At 42.0% G+C, this 16,233-nt stretch overlaps 1 protein-coding gene across 6 annotated transcripts; it reads left to right on the top strand.

The window, feature by feature from the left end:
- The first annotated feature begins 2,710 nt into the window (after positions 1 to 2,710).
- On the top strand, positions 2,711 to 15,782 carry LOC123149744 (protein PHOTOPERIOD-INDEPENDENT EARLY FLOWERING 1). Of its 6 annotated transcripts, none has more exons than XM_044569460.1 (21): positions 2,711 to 2,879; positions 3,915 to 4,046; positions 4,322 to 4,402; positions 4,529 to 4,636; positions 4,779 to 4,859; positions 4,955 to 5,043; positions 5,164 to 5,513; positions 5,597 to 5,655; positions 6,009 to 6,144; positions 6,237 to 6,320; positions 6,422 to 6,543; positions 6,658 to 6,690; positions 7,306 to 7,341; positions 7,554 to 7,622; positions 8,611 to 8,673; positions 8,751 to 12,108; positions 12,270 to 12,334; positions 12,422 to 12,492; positions 12,698 to 13,436; positions 14,149 to 14,618; positions 14,780 to 15,782. In XM_044569460.1, exons 2-21 carry the CDS (start codon positions 3,987 to 3,989, stop codon positions 15,192 to 15,194), a joined length of 6,489 nt encoding a protein of 2,162 aa, XP_044425395.1. In that variant the 5' UTR covers positions 2,711 to 2,879; positions 3,915 to 3,986; the 3' UTR covers positions 15,195 to 15,782. The 6 variants fall into 6 exon arrangements, with proteins under 6 accessions (XP_044425395.1, XP_044425396.1, XP_044425398.1 ...); XM_044569461.1 differs by having other exon boundaries at positions 2,712 to 2,879; positions 12,701 to 13,436; XM_044569463.1 differs by having other exon boundaries at positions 2,712 to 2,879; positions 6,252 to 6,320.
- Positions 15,783 to 16,233: the final 451 nt, after the last annotated feature.

Raw genomic sequence — 16,233 nt, forward strand, 5'->3', positions numbered from 1 at the left:
AATCAACGCCACCCCTAAAGGCATAGTGATGATGTACGAAATATGCGATGCCACCACTATATAAAAAAATAGTGTTGGCGTTGATTAAACATGACGCCACCAATTAAAGTTGTGGCTAGCCATTTCTCTATTAGTGAATTCACGATCTTGTGCATTCAACATACTCATATCATTAAAAAAACACTTACTTATCTCACTGTAAATCTTGCAAATGACCTACTATGATCGCTCGAAACTCTTTTGTGATTGCAACATGACCTTCCATTATATTTTTGTTCTCTTTTTCAATCGTGGACCATACAACGGCTGCAAGACCATCATCTTTTGATAATCTCCTAAGCCGATGAGAACTCATCGACTTTTATGGCTTCGTAGCAACACGTGCGCATTGTGCTAGTTATTAACTTAACATTTGGAATAATGTGGAATTACACCGCTTAATTCCATGTCATATTTGACTGCACCTCTCTGTATGCCGCTCAATCACATTATTTTACTTACCATGCATGACCCATGCCACCAAATTTATGATCAAAATTATAATCTTGGTGCTTCCCGTTTGCCCCATGTCATATGAGGTGTAATTGTGTCCCGTTCTAACTTAAAATATACATAGCATCTATACATTACAAATTTTCAGCTCCGTGGGAGCACACGAGCACATACCTAGTACTTAAAAAAGTAGCGTTTCTTTTTGTGCCAGGCAAAACTCTCCGTCAACCGGTTCTCCCCCTTCCACCATGTCCAACCATTGGTTTTTTTATCCAATCATTTTTTCCCACCACATCATATTTGATCGCACCTTCCCAACACGCCACTCAATCACATTAATCCTTTATTCTTAAATAATTGTAATCCACTATCTATTTTTTTCCTTTTCATGCAACTGTGCCACATCATCAAGTCAATGATGTAGTCATAAGTTACAATTTGTGCACTAATCTATACATGCAACCATGCATGTTTTTCCTCTTCATGCAACTATGCCACCTCATCAAGTCATGCATTATGGTCACAAGTAACAATTGTGCACTAATCTATTCATGCAACCATGCCACCTCAGCAACCATGCATGTTAATTTGTTTCACTTACTCTTGTGCAGGCACTAAAATATTAACGTGCGGGAGAAGAGCGACCAACCAGCATGGCCACGTGGCGCATGCTGGTTGGCCGTGGTGAGAAACTTTGATGTTTTTGAGATTATTTTTGGAAGATGAAAGTGCGATTTTTTTATTTTGAGAAAAGCTTTTTTTGGAGATTAATTTTGAAAGTTGGAAGTGAGATTTTTTCCTTTTTCTTCTTGAGATTTTTTTTAGTTTTTTCTTTTTCTTTTTGAGATGGGCGTGATGTCCACGTGTTGTGAGAAAGCTCTTTTTAATTTTGAGATGAAGATGAGTTTTTTTAAGAGGGAGAAATACACGCACAGCTTCCTCTCAAGAGTCCTACAATGGCGAGCCCCAACCACTAGTAGATAGTCATGTTACACATTTTTGTAGCATGACCTACATATATTTGTATGTTGTACATTTGGAGCAAATATATGTAGGTCATGTTACACATTTTTCTTAAAAATAGCATCCCATTTGACTTCAATCCAATAGATTTATCTTTTTTATAAAACATTTTTTCACGTGCTTCATATATTTTATTTTTTCAAAATATATCATGAGAACATTCTTAAATTTAACTTTTTGCATTAGTGTTAGTTTCGTAACATTTATTTATGCATATGTTTACCAAGGTTCACACAGCAACGCGCGGGGCATCATCTAGTTTACATACCTTTTTGCAGCACTACATCAACTCTTTTTTTTTGCGGGGAGCACTACATCAACTCAATCTTAATTAACTTTATCTTTTGCAATAACTTGAAATTACGCCGCTTAATTTCATGCCATATTTGATTGCATCTTCCCGTACGCCATTTAGTAAAAATAAAAATCTAATCCTTGGTGCTTTCGCTTGCCCTATGCCATATAAGGTGTAATTACCTCTCCTTCTACCTTAACACAGACCTAGCATTTATATACACATTAAAAAAATTGGCTTTCATGGCAACTCACGGACTCCCTCCGTTCCGATGAATAAGGCGTATTTTTTTCATTAAGATAAGAGTTTGACCAACAATTGCACTTTTAGCATTTCATTTATGTGATACAAAATCACTACCATAACAAAGTATCTTTTAAATATGAATCTGGTGGCACAAATTTCATGTCATATAATCTTGTATTTACAGAGTAATTATTAGTCAAATGCATGTCTTGACGAAACAAAATACGCCTTACTTTTCGGAACGGAGATAGTAGTATATATATAATAAAAGAGAAAAAGGAAGAAGAAGAAACTATCATCTTGGGCCTCACCGAGTCGTGGGCCGGACCGACGCACCCACCACCACCACACCGGTCGCTGTCGCCGGGCGCGGCGGCGACCTCCCTCCCTCACTCCTCTCCTCCACCCTTTATCCTCTGACACACGAATCCACTCACGCGCACGCGAAATCCCCAAAACGCCGCCCCGCGCGGCGCCCCCGCAGCGCACCCCCCAGGGGCGTTCCCGTCATTCCACCCCACCCCGAGTTTTAGCTCCCCAGGCCCCCGACGCCAACCCCAGTCCCCAACCCGCCCGTGCCCTAGCCCATCTCGATCTCGCCGCCTCCGCCCCCCACCCCCACCCCACCCCCTCCCCGCGGCGACCCTCCACCGCCGCCGCCGCCGCCGCCGGGCAAGGGCCGGAGGACCGCCCGCGCGTCTTCCCCTCCCCCCTCCCGCGGGGCCCGCGGCTGCCGACGGCGACGCTCGCCCTGCGGCGGAGCCCGCCGACGCGGCCGCCCCCGCCCCCGAACCCTACCGGAGCTGCCGCGACCCGCGCGTAGGTACGACCCGCTCACCTCTGCCCGGTCCCCTGCTCGGGCCAGTGATTGGTAGGTAGCGCGACCAGCTGTTCCGTGTGCGGCTCCCCGTTGGAATCCGCTTTTCCCTTCCCGCGGCCGCGCGCATTTCGCGAAGTTCGCCTGGCGGACCGGGCGCCCTCCCGTTCCCGCGGAATGCGGCTCCCCGGATCTCGAGATTTGGCGCGCTGAATCGGTGGATTTTTTTTCCTGGAGTAGCGCAGCGAAGTAATGCGGCGTGTGCCTTGCCGTTTCGGGCAAAGATGCCGTGGTTAGCTTTGAGATCAGCGGGCGAGCGTCTTTTTTCTGCCTGGTAGTGTGCTTGCTTTATTAGTTTCAAAATAAAATAGTATAGCCTGCTTATTTCGGGTAACCCCAGGATTCTCTTTCCGGTACATATTGTGTCCTTCACAGGCTGTTTAAGCTGGATGCAACAGCCAATTAGTTGGGCTGTTTAAGCAGGATGCCGCAGGCTGTGAACATGGTTACTCAGTAGCTTCAGCCGTGTCATTGAGCTGTGAATATATACTGAATGCAGAAATGTGATCTCACGGTTCAAATGTTAGGCAATGGGCAATGAGAATGTGGCTCTAGGACGTGCATTAGTTTATCCAGTTGCTGTAACGTTAGTTTGGCAGAAGTAGGCTCTACATGCTTTTATCCAATCTAACAGTTGTGTTGAAGTACCATCAGCTTTTCCGTTCGCGATTTGCTGTGGCAGCATCTTGCTGAGACACCGGTGTGCCCCAACCAACTTCTCTGCTTTCTGCCTTTCACTTCTACAATGGGGTGTGGTCTGGCTTGTCACTGATGGATCCTACTTGCTAGAAATTGAGCATACCATGGGCAGGGTTAAAATGGTCGAAATTCAGTTGTAGGGAGTCTGAAAAAGAGCTCATTTACATGCTTGGATGGCTTGGAGACCTGCTTTCACCATTTGCTCTTGCTTTGCCTTGCATGCATTATTTAAAATAGATAAGATCTTCTGTCTCGCTACTAATTCTGTGTTAGCATATGTAGTGCACAGTCCGTATGCCATTTTTCTACATATCGCCCAAGACATGAGATACTCCTCTGCAAGGGATTGAAAAGATGGCATCAAAAGGTCCCAGGTCGAAGCCAGACCATGAGACAAGACCTAGACGCAAGAAGGTCAGCTTGCAGCTTTGACATGTCATTTACCAGCTGTATTTTATCATTGCTCTCCATATTCCCCATCTCTTTACTTTGCATTTCATATTTACATGATGGCAAATTTCGCTTGTCATACCCTGTAGTCAGTGTGGGTAAGAATTAAAGTAGTGCTTCTCTTCTCTTTAAGTTTTCTGTTACTAGTATTATTTAATCTATATGTTAGGTATGCCATCCATTGCCAGTTTCACTTTGGTTTTAGTACATTGACTGAAACCTTTTCCCTATCTGTTCAGGCTCTTGAAGCTCCAAGGGAGCCTCGGAAGCCAAAAGTTCACTGGGACCATGTTCTGGGGGAAATGGTTTGGCTGTCAAAGGTTAGTTGCTACTGATACTATCAAACACTTGCTATCCTCCTTTTAAATGGCGTAATATTGCAGGATTCTGTCGTGGAGCTGTAGTGATTCTGTTATCTTTTCTTCCTTAATTTAAATATCCTGCAGGAGTTTGAATCTGAGAGAAAGTGGAAGTTGTCCATGGCTAAAAAGATTGCTCAAAGGGCCAATATGGGTGTAGTTGACCAAGCAACAAAGGATGAGAAAAAACAGAAGGTTTGCATCATCTATGATATAACCAATCTATATTTTTTATACTTTATTTGACCGGTACCAAATCAAGGGATGCCTTTATTTCTACTATCCAGATATCGAATCCATGAGGTTGTATCTTAGTTTGATGATCCTTCTCTTGCAGGAGGGAGAACATCGCCTGAGAAAAGTTGCCCTAAATATTTCTAAGGATGTGAAGAAGTTCTGGACCAAAATAGAGAAGTTGGCAAGTTTTTTTTTGTGTGCCTCACTGTACCACTTACTTTACTATGTCATGTTCTCAAGAAACTGAACCAATATCACTTAACGATGTGAATGTAGGTTCTCTATAAGAATCAACTAGAGGTTGAGGAAAGGAAGAAAAAGGCCCTCGATAAGCAGCTTGATTTCCTTTTAGGTCAGACTGAAAGGTACCACCATCTATTGTTGGTTGATTTTCCGTGTCTATTTCAAACCTTGGATTTTTTTATTTTAGGTCGATTGGCCCTGGCTGCATTCTAACCTTCTGTCATTTGCTTTGAATTTTTCAGATATTCTACAATGTTGGCTGAAAATCTCGTGGATGTTCCCCATTTGCAAACACAAGAAAATGGACTGTTACAGGCAAATGTACTATCCCAGGAGGAAGTAGCAGGACCTTCCCAGACTAATCAACCATCCCAGGAGGAAGTAGCAGGACCTTCGCAGACTAATCAACCATCGCAGGAGGATGTAGCAGAACCTTCGCAGACTAGTCAACCATTGCAGGAGGATGTAGCAGAACCTTCGCACACTAATCAACCATTGCAGGAGGACGTAGCAGAACCTTCGCACACTAATCAACCAGCGCAGGAGGAAGTAGCTGCGGAGAACATAAATGCACCAACTCCTGATGATCTAGGTGTTTAGCTTGACGAATTGCTGCATGCTTCAGAAAACTTATTCAGTTAATTGTCCTTTTCTTTAGGCTTTAACACCTTTTAGTTGCAGATACAATGGAAACCGATGATGACTATGATAGCAGCTCCTTGAACGAAGAACAGGTAAGCTAATATTTTTTGTTTGCCCATATTTTTATTTTGTCCATATGAATATAATTGCCGTGAATCCTAAGGATCTTAGTACCAAGCATTATTGTTGTGAATAAGTTGAACAATTTGTTTTTATTGGCAGTTTGCCATTTTCTTGTTCTGTTTTTCATGCCAGTATGTTATGATACCACATTTCTGCTCGGCACTCCTAGATTTCTGTTGATTAGCTGCTGTTCAAAATAACAGAATATAATACAACATGCCATATACTTAAGTATTGTTATGATACTGCATTTCTGCCCCTGCTGGAAATCTTCATTGTTTTCACAACATATGAATTACTCTGATATGTGTTGGTACTGCAGGAAGATGACGAGCGCACAATTGATGAGGATGAAGCCCAAATCACGGAGGCTGAGCGCAATGAAGAATTAGCTGCATTGCAGGCAGAAGCTGACATACCAATTGATGATCTTCTCAAGTCGTATCTCAAAAGCCAAGGTGATCCCCGAAAGCAGTTCTCTTGTACCTGCCTTAACATATATAGAGACAACACTGTGCTCTATTTGGTGCTAAATTGATAAATTGATCAGCTCAAGCATTCTTAGTTAGCAGGGAAAGCAGTCCAGTTAACAAAGACACTTGCAGCAACTCAGATTTGAAGAATTCAACTAAAGGTTAGATTTTCAAATACCTGCATGGCATTAGGAAACTGAAATACTGCATACTCATTGATGTCTTTCCAAATTGATCTGGCCTTTTTGCTGTTTATTATCAGATTCTTCAAACCAGGTTAATGGCTGTTATCATGATTCTGGTTATACTTCAAGTGATGAAGGCAATTTTTCTGAGGAAGTTGATGATAGCCACCATTATGCTGAGTTTGTGAAGAGGAATCATGTACAGTTGTTTTCCTTGTGCCTTCTTTTGCATATGGCCATGTGTGTGAGCGGGCCAAGGTTAACAAGTTATAGAATTTTCTCTAAACTTCTACTATTTTTTTAATCTTTGCAGGGGAAAAGTAATGGCGGTGTCTCTGGTGAGCAGGTATACATTTCAATAACCTGTTTTACTGTTGTAGAATTTCTCTCCTCGTTACAAAATCATCTAACTTTGAAAGAAAACTTCATTTCCTCCCTCTGTTGCCTAACTAGTGTTCACCCTGAACTGTACTACAGTTTAGGATATATCATTTTGTTTTGTGAAAAGTCTACTGTAATACTGTGAACTGGAGTAGTAACTGGCAAGCGTTCGCAGGTTGAAAAGCTTGCTGAAAATTGTTACTCCCTCCGTCACAGTTTAGAAGGCACAGTTAAATTTGCGTGCGTTTCCACAATAGACAAGGTTTAGGGCGCATTGCATTTATTTCTAGTAGCTAATTAGTACTCAGATATACTATTTCTATATGCATGCGTAGTGTGAATGCTATTTTTTAGCCCATCTCACAACCAATAGATAACCACCTAGGTTCTAGAGAATTTCCAAGCGCGCCTTCTAAACCGTGACGGAGGAAGTAACGTGGATTGAAACACTAAGCAATCCTAGTAATTATCCTGTTTGTGTTTTGGCATGATCTGCTTTGGTGTAATAAATGCGAAGTATCCTGTTTGTGTGGGGAATCTATGGTTTTGCATACTAACTCGTATCGTTTATTATTTTCAGGAGGATAACGATTATGTTTGTACTGATGAAGGAAAGGTAGTACATCCATCTTCATCTGATTTCTTCACCACTTTCTTGTTTCCTACATACTTAACGTTATACTAATTGCATGGAAGTTGCTCTGGAAGATTAGAAACACATCCATTCATGATTCATGGAGTTGCCATGTGCATTGAATTCTCCCGCCCTTCGTATATGTGTTTATCTTTGTCTATTTGTGAGCCTTATTAGCTGCATCTATTTGGTAGGATGATGAAGCAACTTTATCTGAAGAGGAAGAGTTGGCAAAGAAAGATGGTCCTGATCCTTCGGATGAGGTGATTTCATACATTAGTCAGTAATGTCGTTGAACTGTTCACATTGTCATTTTGAGCTGCTGTAGTTATGATTTTACGGATTTGGTTACAACATGAATGAACTAGTCAGTAAAAGCTACTCCTGCAATTGATTCACTATCAATGTCATACAATGTAACTACCAAAGATTAGCACTTTTTTAGTATTTTAATTGGTTAAGCTTCTGATGACTTTTCTCTTAGTAGCACATCTGTAGAACAAATTGTGAAATTCTGATTCTGTCAATCTGCTATCTGACTTTTATGCAAAACTTAATTTAGCATGGATATTGGGCCAAAGAGCTTCCAAAGTTTTAGAGGTTTTTGTTACTTCCTCCGTTCCTAAATACTCCCTCCATCCGAAAAAGCTTGTCCCAAGCTTGTTACTCAAATGGATGTATCTAGCACTAACTTGGTGCTAGATACATCCATTTGAGGGACAAGCTTTTTCGGACGGAGGGAGTATAAGTCTTTTTAGAGATTTCAATGAGGACTACATACGGATGTATATAGACATATTTTAGAGTGTAGATTCACTCATTTTGCTCCGTATGTAGTCCCCATTGGAATCTCTAAAAAGACTTATATTAAGTAACAGAGGGAGTATGTCTGCTAAACAAAGTGTTTTGGGCACATGCGCACAAAATGCCCATATGTTCTAGATATCAGAAAACAACTGAGCTTTATTGTTTGCTTGTGAAGCCAGAGTGGCAAACAATGAGAACACTGAGTGAGGTCAGAACCACTGCAGTGAAAGATGGTCTAAAATGATAAATGTTCATTGACTGAACTTTATTTTAATTACAGACCTATCATACATTTGTAAAAAACCCAGATGGGGGCATTGGGCTGTTTTATGTTGCTTGTGTGTTTTAGACCCTGTTATTTGAGGTTTCAATTTTGTGATCATTGCACACACATACTAGCTTCGCCCTTGCATATTTATCATTGATCTTGTTTTGTAAATACAGATTAAGCTTCTGCAAAAAGAGAGTGAGATCCCACTAGAAGAACTTCTTGCGAGGTACCCAAAGGTATGCAGATTTTCCATTTGCTTTCTTCAATTGCATTTTACTGTGGTCCATCTGTAATGCCCTTTTTATATTTATAGGATGGCTATGCAGATGACTTAACAGCAGAACTGGAGGATTCACCCACACATTCTAATGAAGAGGTTAATAGTGACATGTCTCTGGATGATCTACCTGCCGACTTGGAACTGAACAATGATACGTCTGAAAATAACGAAATAGCAGAAGTGCTGGGAGCTGAGCATGTGAGCGGCAATGCCCTACAACTAGAAATAGTTTCAGAGCCTAGCGTGCAGGAATGCTCTGTTAAAGAAGGCGAGCTGACTGATGCTAAGGTGATGGCCGATGAGGAAGCTAGTGTACAAGAATGTTCTGTTAAAGAAGTTGAGATGACCGATGCTAAGGTGATGGCCGATCAGGAAACTATTGTACAAGAATGTCCTGTTAAAGAAGATGTGCTGACTGATGCTAAGGTGATGGCCGATGAGGAAACTAGTGTACAAGAACGTTCTGTTAAAGAAGATGAGCAGACTGATGCTAAGGCGATGGCCGATGAGGATACTGGTGACAGTGTAATGGCTGATGCTGCTGCTGCTGCAAGAGCAGCACAACCAACTGGGAACACCTTTTCAACAACAAGTGTCCGCACAAAATTCCCATTCCTTCTCAAGCATTCTCTTCGGGAATATCAGCATATTGGGTTGGACTGGTTGGTTGCTATGTATGAAAAGAGGCTGAATGGAATTTTAGCAGATGAAATGGGTTTAGGGAAGACAATCATGACTATCTCCTTGCTAGCACACCTTGCATGTGAGAAGGGGATATGGGGTCCACATCTTATTGTCGTGCCAACCAGTGTTATGTTAAATTGGGAAACAGAATTTCTGAAATGGTGTCCTGCCTTTAAAATACTTACTTATTTTGGAAGTGCAAAGGAGAGAAAGCAGAAACGTCAAGGTTGGATGAAGCCAAATTTTTTCCATGTATGCATCACGACATACAGGCTAGTTATTCAGGACTCCAAAGCGTTCAAGCGAAAGAAGTGGAAGTATCTTATTCTTGATGAGGCTCATCTGATAAAGAACTGGAAATCACAAAGATGGCAGACTCTGCTGAATTTTAATTCAAAACGACGTATTCTTTTGACTGGAACTCCTTTGCAAAATGACCTTATGGAACTTTGGTCTCTCATGCACTTTTTGATGCCACATGTATTCCAATCTCACCAAGAGTTCAAGGATTGGTTCTGCAATCCGATATCAGGAATGGTGGAGGGCCAAGACAAGGTAAACAAGGAAGTTATTGATCGGTTGCACAATGTCCTCCGCCCATTTATATTACGGCGATTGAAACGAGATGTTGAGAAGCAGTTACCGCAGAAGCATGAGCATGTCATATATTGCCGACTTTCCAGAAGGCAAAGAAACTTGTATGAAGATTTTATTGCCAGCTCAGATACACAAGCTACACTGTCAAGTGGCAACTATTTTGGTATGATTAGTATCATTATGCAACTCAGAAAGGTCTGTAACCATCCAGATCTTTTTGAAGGCCGCCCAATTATCAGCTCATTTGACATGGCAGGGATTGACATGCAGATCAGCTCTTCTGTTTGCATGGTCCTGGATAAGGGGCCATTTTCTCAGGCTGGCCTATCTGATATGAACCTTGTGTTTACTCAAAATGAATTTAATATGACTTCTTGGGAGGCAGATGAGGTTGCTGCTGTCTTTCTTCCAGGCATCACCTCTAGGGGCTCTGGTGCAGAGATTTCTTGCTCTAGTAAGGCTGGTCAGAGAAGGAATGGAAGAAATATTTTTGAAGAAATTCAGAAAGCCTTGCAGGAGGAGAGAATTAAAGAGGCCAAAGAAAGAGCAGCTTCAATTGCTTGGTGGAATAGGTTGAGATGTGAGAAGAGGCCTGTTTATGGTAGAAACATTAGAGAGCTTCTGACCATAAGACATCCTATGTGTGATGTTCTTGAGAAGAAGAACAACCCTTCATGCTACATGGATTTTTCATCGAGTCTAGCAGATCTTGTTCTTTCATCTGTGGAACGCTTCAATAAAATGCTTGGCTTTATTGAATCATTTACTTTTGCAATTCCTGCTGCACGGGCTGCTACTCCTATTTGCTGGTGCAAAAAAAGGAATTCACCTGTTCTTCTTGGACCAGCTTACAGAGAACAATGTATGAATGAGTTCTCGCCCATTCTCTCCCCTATAAGGCCTGCAATTGTTCGCCGTCAAGTGTACTTCCCTGATAGGCGCCTGATCCAGTTTGACTGTGGGAAGTTGCAGGAGCTTGCTATCTTGCTGAGACGTTTGAAGTCAGAAGGACACAGAGCCTTGATATTTACTCAGATGACCAAGATGCTTGATACTTTGGAGGAATTCATTAATTTGTATGGCTATACATATTTGAGGTTAGATGGTTCTACCCAGCCAGAAGAGAGGCAGACACTAATGCAGAGGTTCAATACAAACCCGAAGTTTTTTCTTTTCATTTTATCCACTCGCAGTGGCGGTGTGGGAGTCAACCTAGTAGGTGCAGACACTGTTATATTCTATGACAGTGACTGGAACCCTGCAATGGATCAACAAGCCCAAGACAGATGCCACAGGATAGGACAGACTCGTGAAGTTAACATCTATAGGCTGATTAGTGAGAGCACTATAGAGGAGAATATTCTCAAGAAAGCAAATCAGAAGCGAACACTTGATGATTTAGTGATACAACGCGGTTGTTACAATACAGAGTTCTTCAAGAAGCTGGACCCTATGGAATTTTTTTCTGGGCACACACCTCTTAATGTCGAAGAACAGCCGAGGGATCGCTCTATGACTGCTGTATCCTCAAATGAAACTGGTCTGGCGCTGTCAAATGCAGATGTTGAAGCAGCTATTAGACAGGCAGAAGATGAAGCTGACTATATGGCTCTCAAAAGGTTGGAGCAGGAAGAGGCTGCAGACAATCAAGAATTCAGTGAGGAGGTTGCTGGAAGGCTAGAGGATGATGAGCTTGTAAATGAGGAGGATACAAAACCTGATGATCACACCAGTGAAGAGCATAAACATCAAAGTTCTGATGCGGATAAGGATAAAAATGTTGGTTTACCTGTGAACCAAATAAATGAAGAAAAGGCTCTTACATTGGCTGCAGGTGACGGAGATATGGATATGCTTGCTGATGTTAAGCAAATGGCTGCTGCAGCAGCTGCAGCAGGACAAGCGAGTTCATCTTTTGAAAATCACCTTCGGCCAATAGATAGATATGCAATGAGGTTTTTGGAGCTCTGGGATCCAATAATTGACAAAGCTGCTGTAAATTATCAGGTGAATGTTGCAGAGGAAGAATGGGAACTTGAACGCATTGAAAAACTCAAAGAAGATTTAGAAGCAGAAATTGATGAAGACCAGGAACCACTATCTTATGAGTGTAAGTGATTTCATGTTGGTACTGACTGCACTCATGTTTGTCTTCTAAAAATTCATTTAGTCACTTTATTTTTTGCAATTGGTTCGAGCTAGTGCTCTCCTCGATGCATGCCTCGCTCCTTTTTCTTATATTCCAGTGTATTGACATTGTTTCAATTGCAGCATGGGATGTTGATTTTGCTACTACAGCGTATCGCCAACAGGTTGAGGCTCTAGCTAAAAAACAGGTTAGTTTATATCTTAAGTTCTTGTCTGTGTGCCTCTTGTGCATAGTACTATGAGTATTAATGGCATCCATGCTGTAATACGCACAGTTGTTGGAGGAACAGGAAAGACAAGCTCTTGAAGCAGCCAAAGAGCTAGAGGAAATGAATGACATGGCGAGGTAATTTACAATTATGCTCTCAGCACGTTCACAATTTTATCATTGATGTATTGAATTACCTGTTTTATAGTTCTGTTAGACACTCCTCTGCTACACTACTGTCTCCACTCTTCTTGCAGTAATATCATGCTATACATGCAATTCTTATATGCTTTTCTGCTGTTGACCACATAAATTACTGTTTCCTTCTGTCATCCTTTTATAGCAGTCACCGCAAAAAGTCAAAGAAGAAGAAAAGGAAGGCAGGCAAGTTTAAGTCTTTAAAAAAAGGACGTGTGTCATCTGACTCAGAGGCCATGCACGATGAAACGTCTGTAGATACTATGAGTATTGATGACAATGCACCCTCGCCAGAGCTTATGAGTGATGAATCACCACATCATGGTTCACATAAGCGTAAAAAGATGACACCTAGAAATGAGGAAGTGAGCAGCAGTAGCAGAGCCCTGAAGAAGTTCAAGAAAGCCCCTAAATCGAACTGTACTCCTGAGTCCTCATCACATAAGCACTCGCTCGAAGGCAAGCAACTCAAGTTGATGGATGAAGTGAATGATTCTGATCCGAAGTCGGTGAGAATTAAGAGTGATGGCCGGATTTCCATGGCCTCCATGCCAGCAAAACGTGTTATGGTAATCAAGCCTGAGAGGTTGAAAAAGAAGGGTCTTATGTGGCCTCGAGATTGTGCTTTAGATTCATGGACTACTGAGGAAGATGCAGTTCTTTGTGGAACTGTACATGAGTACGGTCCTGTTTGGGAACTGGCTAGTGACCTTCTTCATTCCATACCTGGTGGTGCATGTTATAGGGGAAGATATCGTCATCCTGTACATTGCTGTGAGAGATTCCGAGAATTATTCTGCAAATATGTATTGTCTGCTACTGACAATGCAAACAGTGAGAAGGCTCCTTCTGGTGCCGGGAAGGCTGTCTTGAAAGTATCTGAGGTGAGTTGATTTACTGTTATCTTGGTAGAGGAGAAATTTCCAACATGAGGATATTTTTGCATGTTCATGCTTTCCAGTACTATTGTTCTCTGATTTGTTTTACAGTAAGGTCCAGTTCTTTTGGCGGCTTATGACATAAGCCAACCCTCCCCAGCTTGTTTTAGAAATCGCCCCCTTATATTCGTTGAGGCATATTTCTAGAAGCCTAGGGGGCAGCTTATATTTTAAAAGCACAAAAAGAACTGGGCTTAAGTCTGAAATGGTGCATGTGTGAAACATGCCACTGACACGATATGGAGTATCTTGGAGTGAAACATCCTACTGTTTATTTCAGAATTTCCTTTTCTCAGAAACTCAACATAGCACTGGATTCCTCTTTTTTGAGTTATGGTAATTGCTGATCACTGACCAACTTTCATTTGCTGCTGGGAAGAGAATTTCATCTCTGACCAGTAAGCAAGTCAGCATAGCTCTGCTGACCAGTAATCCTCTCTGAAATTTATAAGCGAGTAAATAGTCAAGCGGTATGTGTAAATATGTGTGCTAGGCTTGATACAATATTGAAATTACGTGGCTTCATCCATATGTCTCTTTTTTCCTTGGGTCATATAGTTTGACATCATTTTTCTCTCTAGGTGTTTGTCAGCTATATTATGTGCTTTTCAGCTGCTTGTTAGCCACATATTGACCATTTCTCTATGACATCTTTCAGGATCAAACTCGGATGTTGCTGAATGTGATCAGTGAAATTCCTAACAACGAGTTGCTTCTCCAGAAACATTTCATGGCCATACTTTCTTCTGTTTGGAGATCAAAATGTGCTCATGAGTCCCGACGTGTTACAAGTGTTTGTTCTAGTGCAACCCATAACCCTGTTAGATTGAGTGAGAACTGGTCCATGACAAACGACAAGCCATCCTTTAATCTGGTAAGGACAGCCCTCGCAGATGCTCAGGCCCAATGTCCAAGAGTGGCAATACCAACAAGCAATCAGGAACCTCGCCGGAGGCATTTAGATTTAGTATTGGATTTCCGGACAGATCGACATGATTACCAGGCAGACTTTCCATCTGTGGTGAATGTGTCCATTCTAGAACCAGATCCTATTAGACGCACTGTTGTGCTGGTGGAACAATCACTGCTGTCTGGGCTTCCTCATAGACATGCTGAGAACAGATTCAGGTCAGTGGTGTCTAATGCTTTATTGTTGCAGTGCTGGTGACCCTTATTATCCTTGTTTTGTAATCGAGACGAGCAGTGCTTCAAATTATTTGAATCTTCATGTTGTTTAGCAGCCTTCTGGAACGTAAACTAATGCCTATGTCTAATGTACATATATGCAGGATAGCATCAGAAGCTTGTTTTGAAGGGGAAGGTTCTCACTGGGCATCATCTGTCCACATGAATGATACTGCTCGACATAAATCTGGCTCAAAGTCCACAGGAAAGCACAAAGCAGCTTCAGAATCGGGAAGACCACCGAAATCGAAAATTCAGAGGATGGCTGAACCGCAGGACATGCCGGCTTTGAAGTTTGATTTTCTCCGATCCCCCCGGCAACTGTTGACAAGTGCAGCTGAGTTCCCCATCACACAGTCACTATCCGACTTTGGCATTGATGATTCTGAGTTGACCTACATGGAGGATCTAACTCTAGAAGAGACTGACACTGAGTTTGCCCCATACCAGTATGACCAAGTTTCCCTTGCTGGTATTGAGGAGTTGGATCCTCTCGTGGATTTGACAGACATCGGATGAGAATAAATGGACATTTTGGTCTAGATAGCATGCATGCCCTTCTATCAAGAGCAGAGAAGATTTTGTCTCTGGCAGGGAGCCCAAGGATATCTGGTCGAGTTGCTCAGCCATGCATGGTTTTGGTTGCAAGCTTGGTCATGATTGGCGGGAGCGGTGCTGTCGGCGAGGCCACGTGGGTCCTGATGAGTTTGGAGCATGGGGGTTTGCTGCTGCACTAATGGAGGCATTGGGGGTACTCTCTATACATGTATGTATATTGTTAGTCTAGGATCCTAGGATGTAGAAGTGAGTCTCCCTCCCTCCCCCATCTGTGTGGAGAGATCGATCTTGTAACTTCACCATACATGTAAATTTTGCTTAGCAGATGCCAGCAGGGACGGAAAAGAGGAGGCCCAGCCCTGCCGTGATTTCTTGATTGTTGCTCCCTTGGCCGTTTAATCTATTCATGTCATTTTTCCTACCTGGCACTAGAAAATTAACAGCCGTGTACCCCCCTGGTTGTGAAACAGATACTTGCGGACGAATGATTCTCTTCGTTTGTATCGATCCTGAAGTTCATAGGAGCAATAATTTGCCTTGGGAGGATTCTATGTGTGCTTCATTTAGATAATCTTCTTTTGTAGCTGGAGTAATGTTTGTATTCTATTTTCTAGTTCTGCTAGTTTTGGTTTTGTGACAAATTTTGCAGTTGCACGAATCAGATATCTATGGTAAACACTTTTGGTATGTTATTTGTGGGTGAAGGACTAGAACTGGAGCCTCAGTACTGTGCAAGAGATTTGCAACATTATATCATCTTTGAATCTTTGACGTGTATTCAGATTACTGCGGGAGTTCCTTGCCTGCTCTCCCCATATGCATTTCTTGGTTTCGACCAGTAAGTCAGATGAGGTTAGTGCAAATATTTGAAGCCTTGAGTTGTTCTTTCATTGTTTGTGTGCTAGCAAAAGGGCCCGTGCCTTGCAACGGGACAAAAAAATATATTATAATCTTCAATACCCTGATCAGATTTTGCTGCATCAACGAGATAAACTATCAC

Source organism: Triticum aestivum, chromosome 7A (assembly GCF_018294505.1).
Source record: "Triticum aestivum cultivar Chinese Spring chromosome 7A, IWGSC CS RefSeq v2.1, whole genome shotgun sequence".
Classification (NCBI taxonomy): Eukaryota; Viridiplantae; Streptophyta; class Magnoliopsida; order Poales; family Poaceae; genus Triticum; species Triticum aestivum.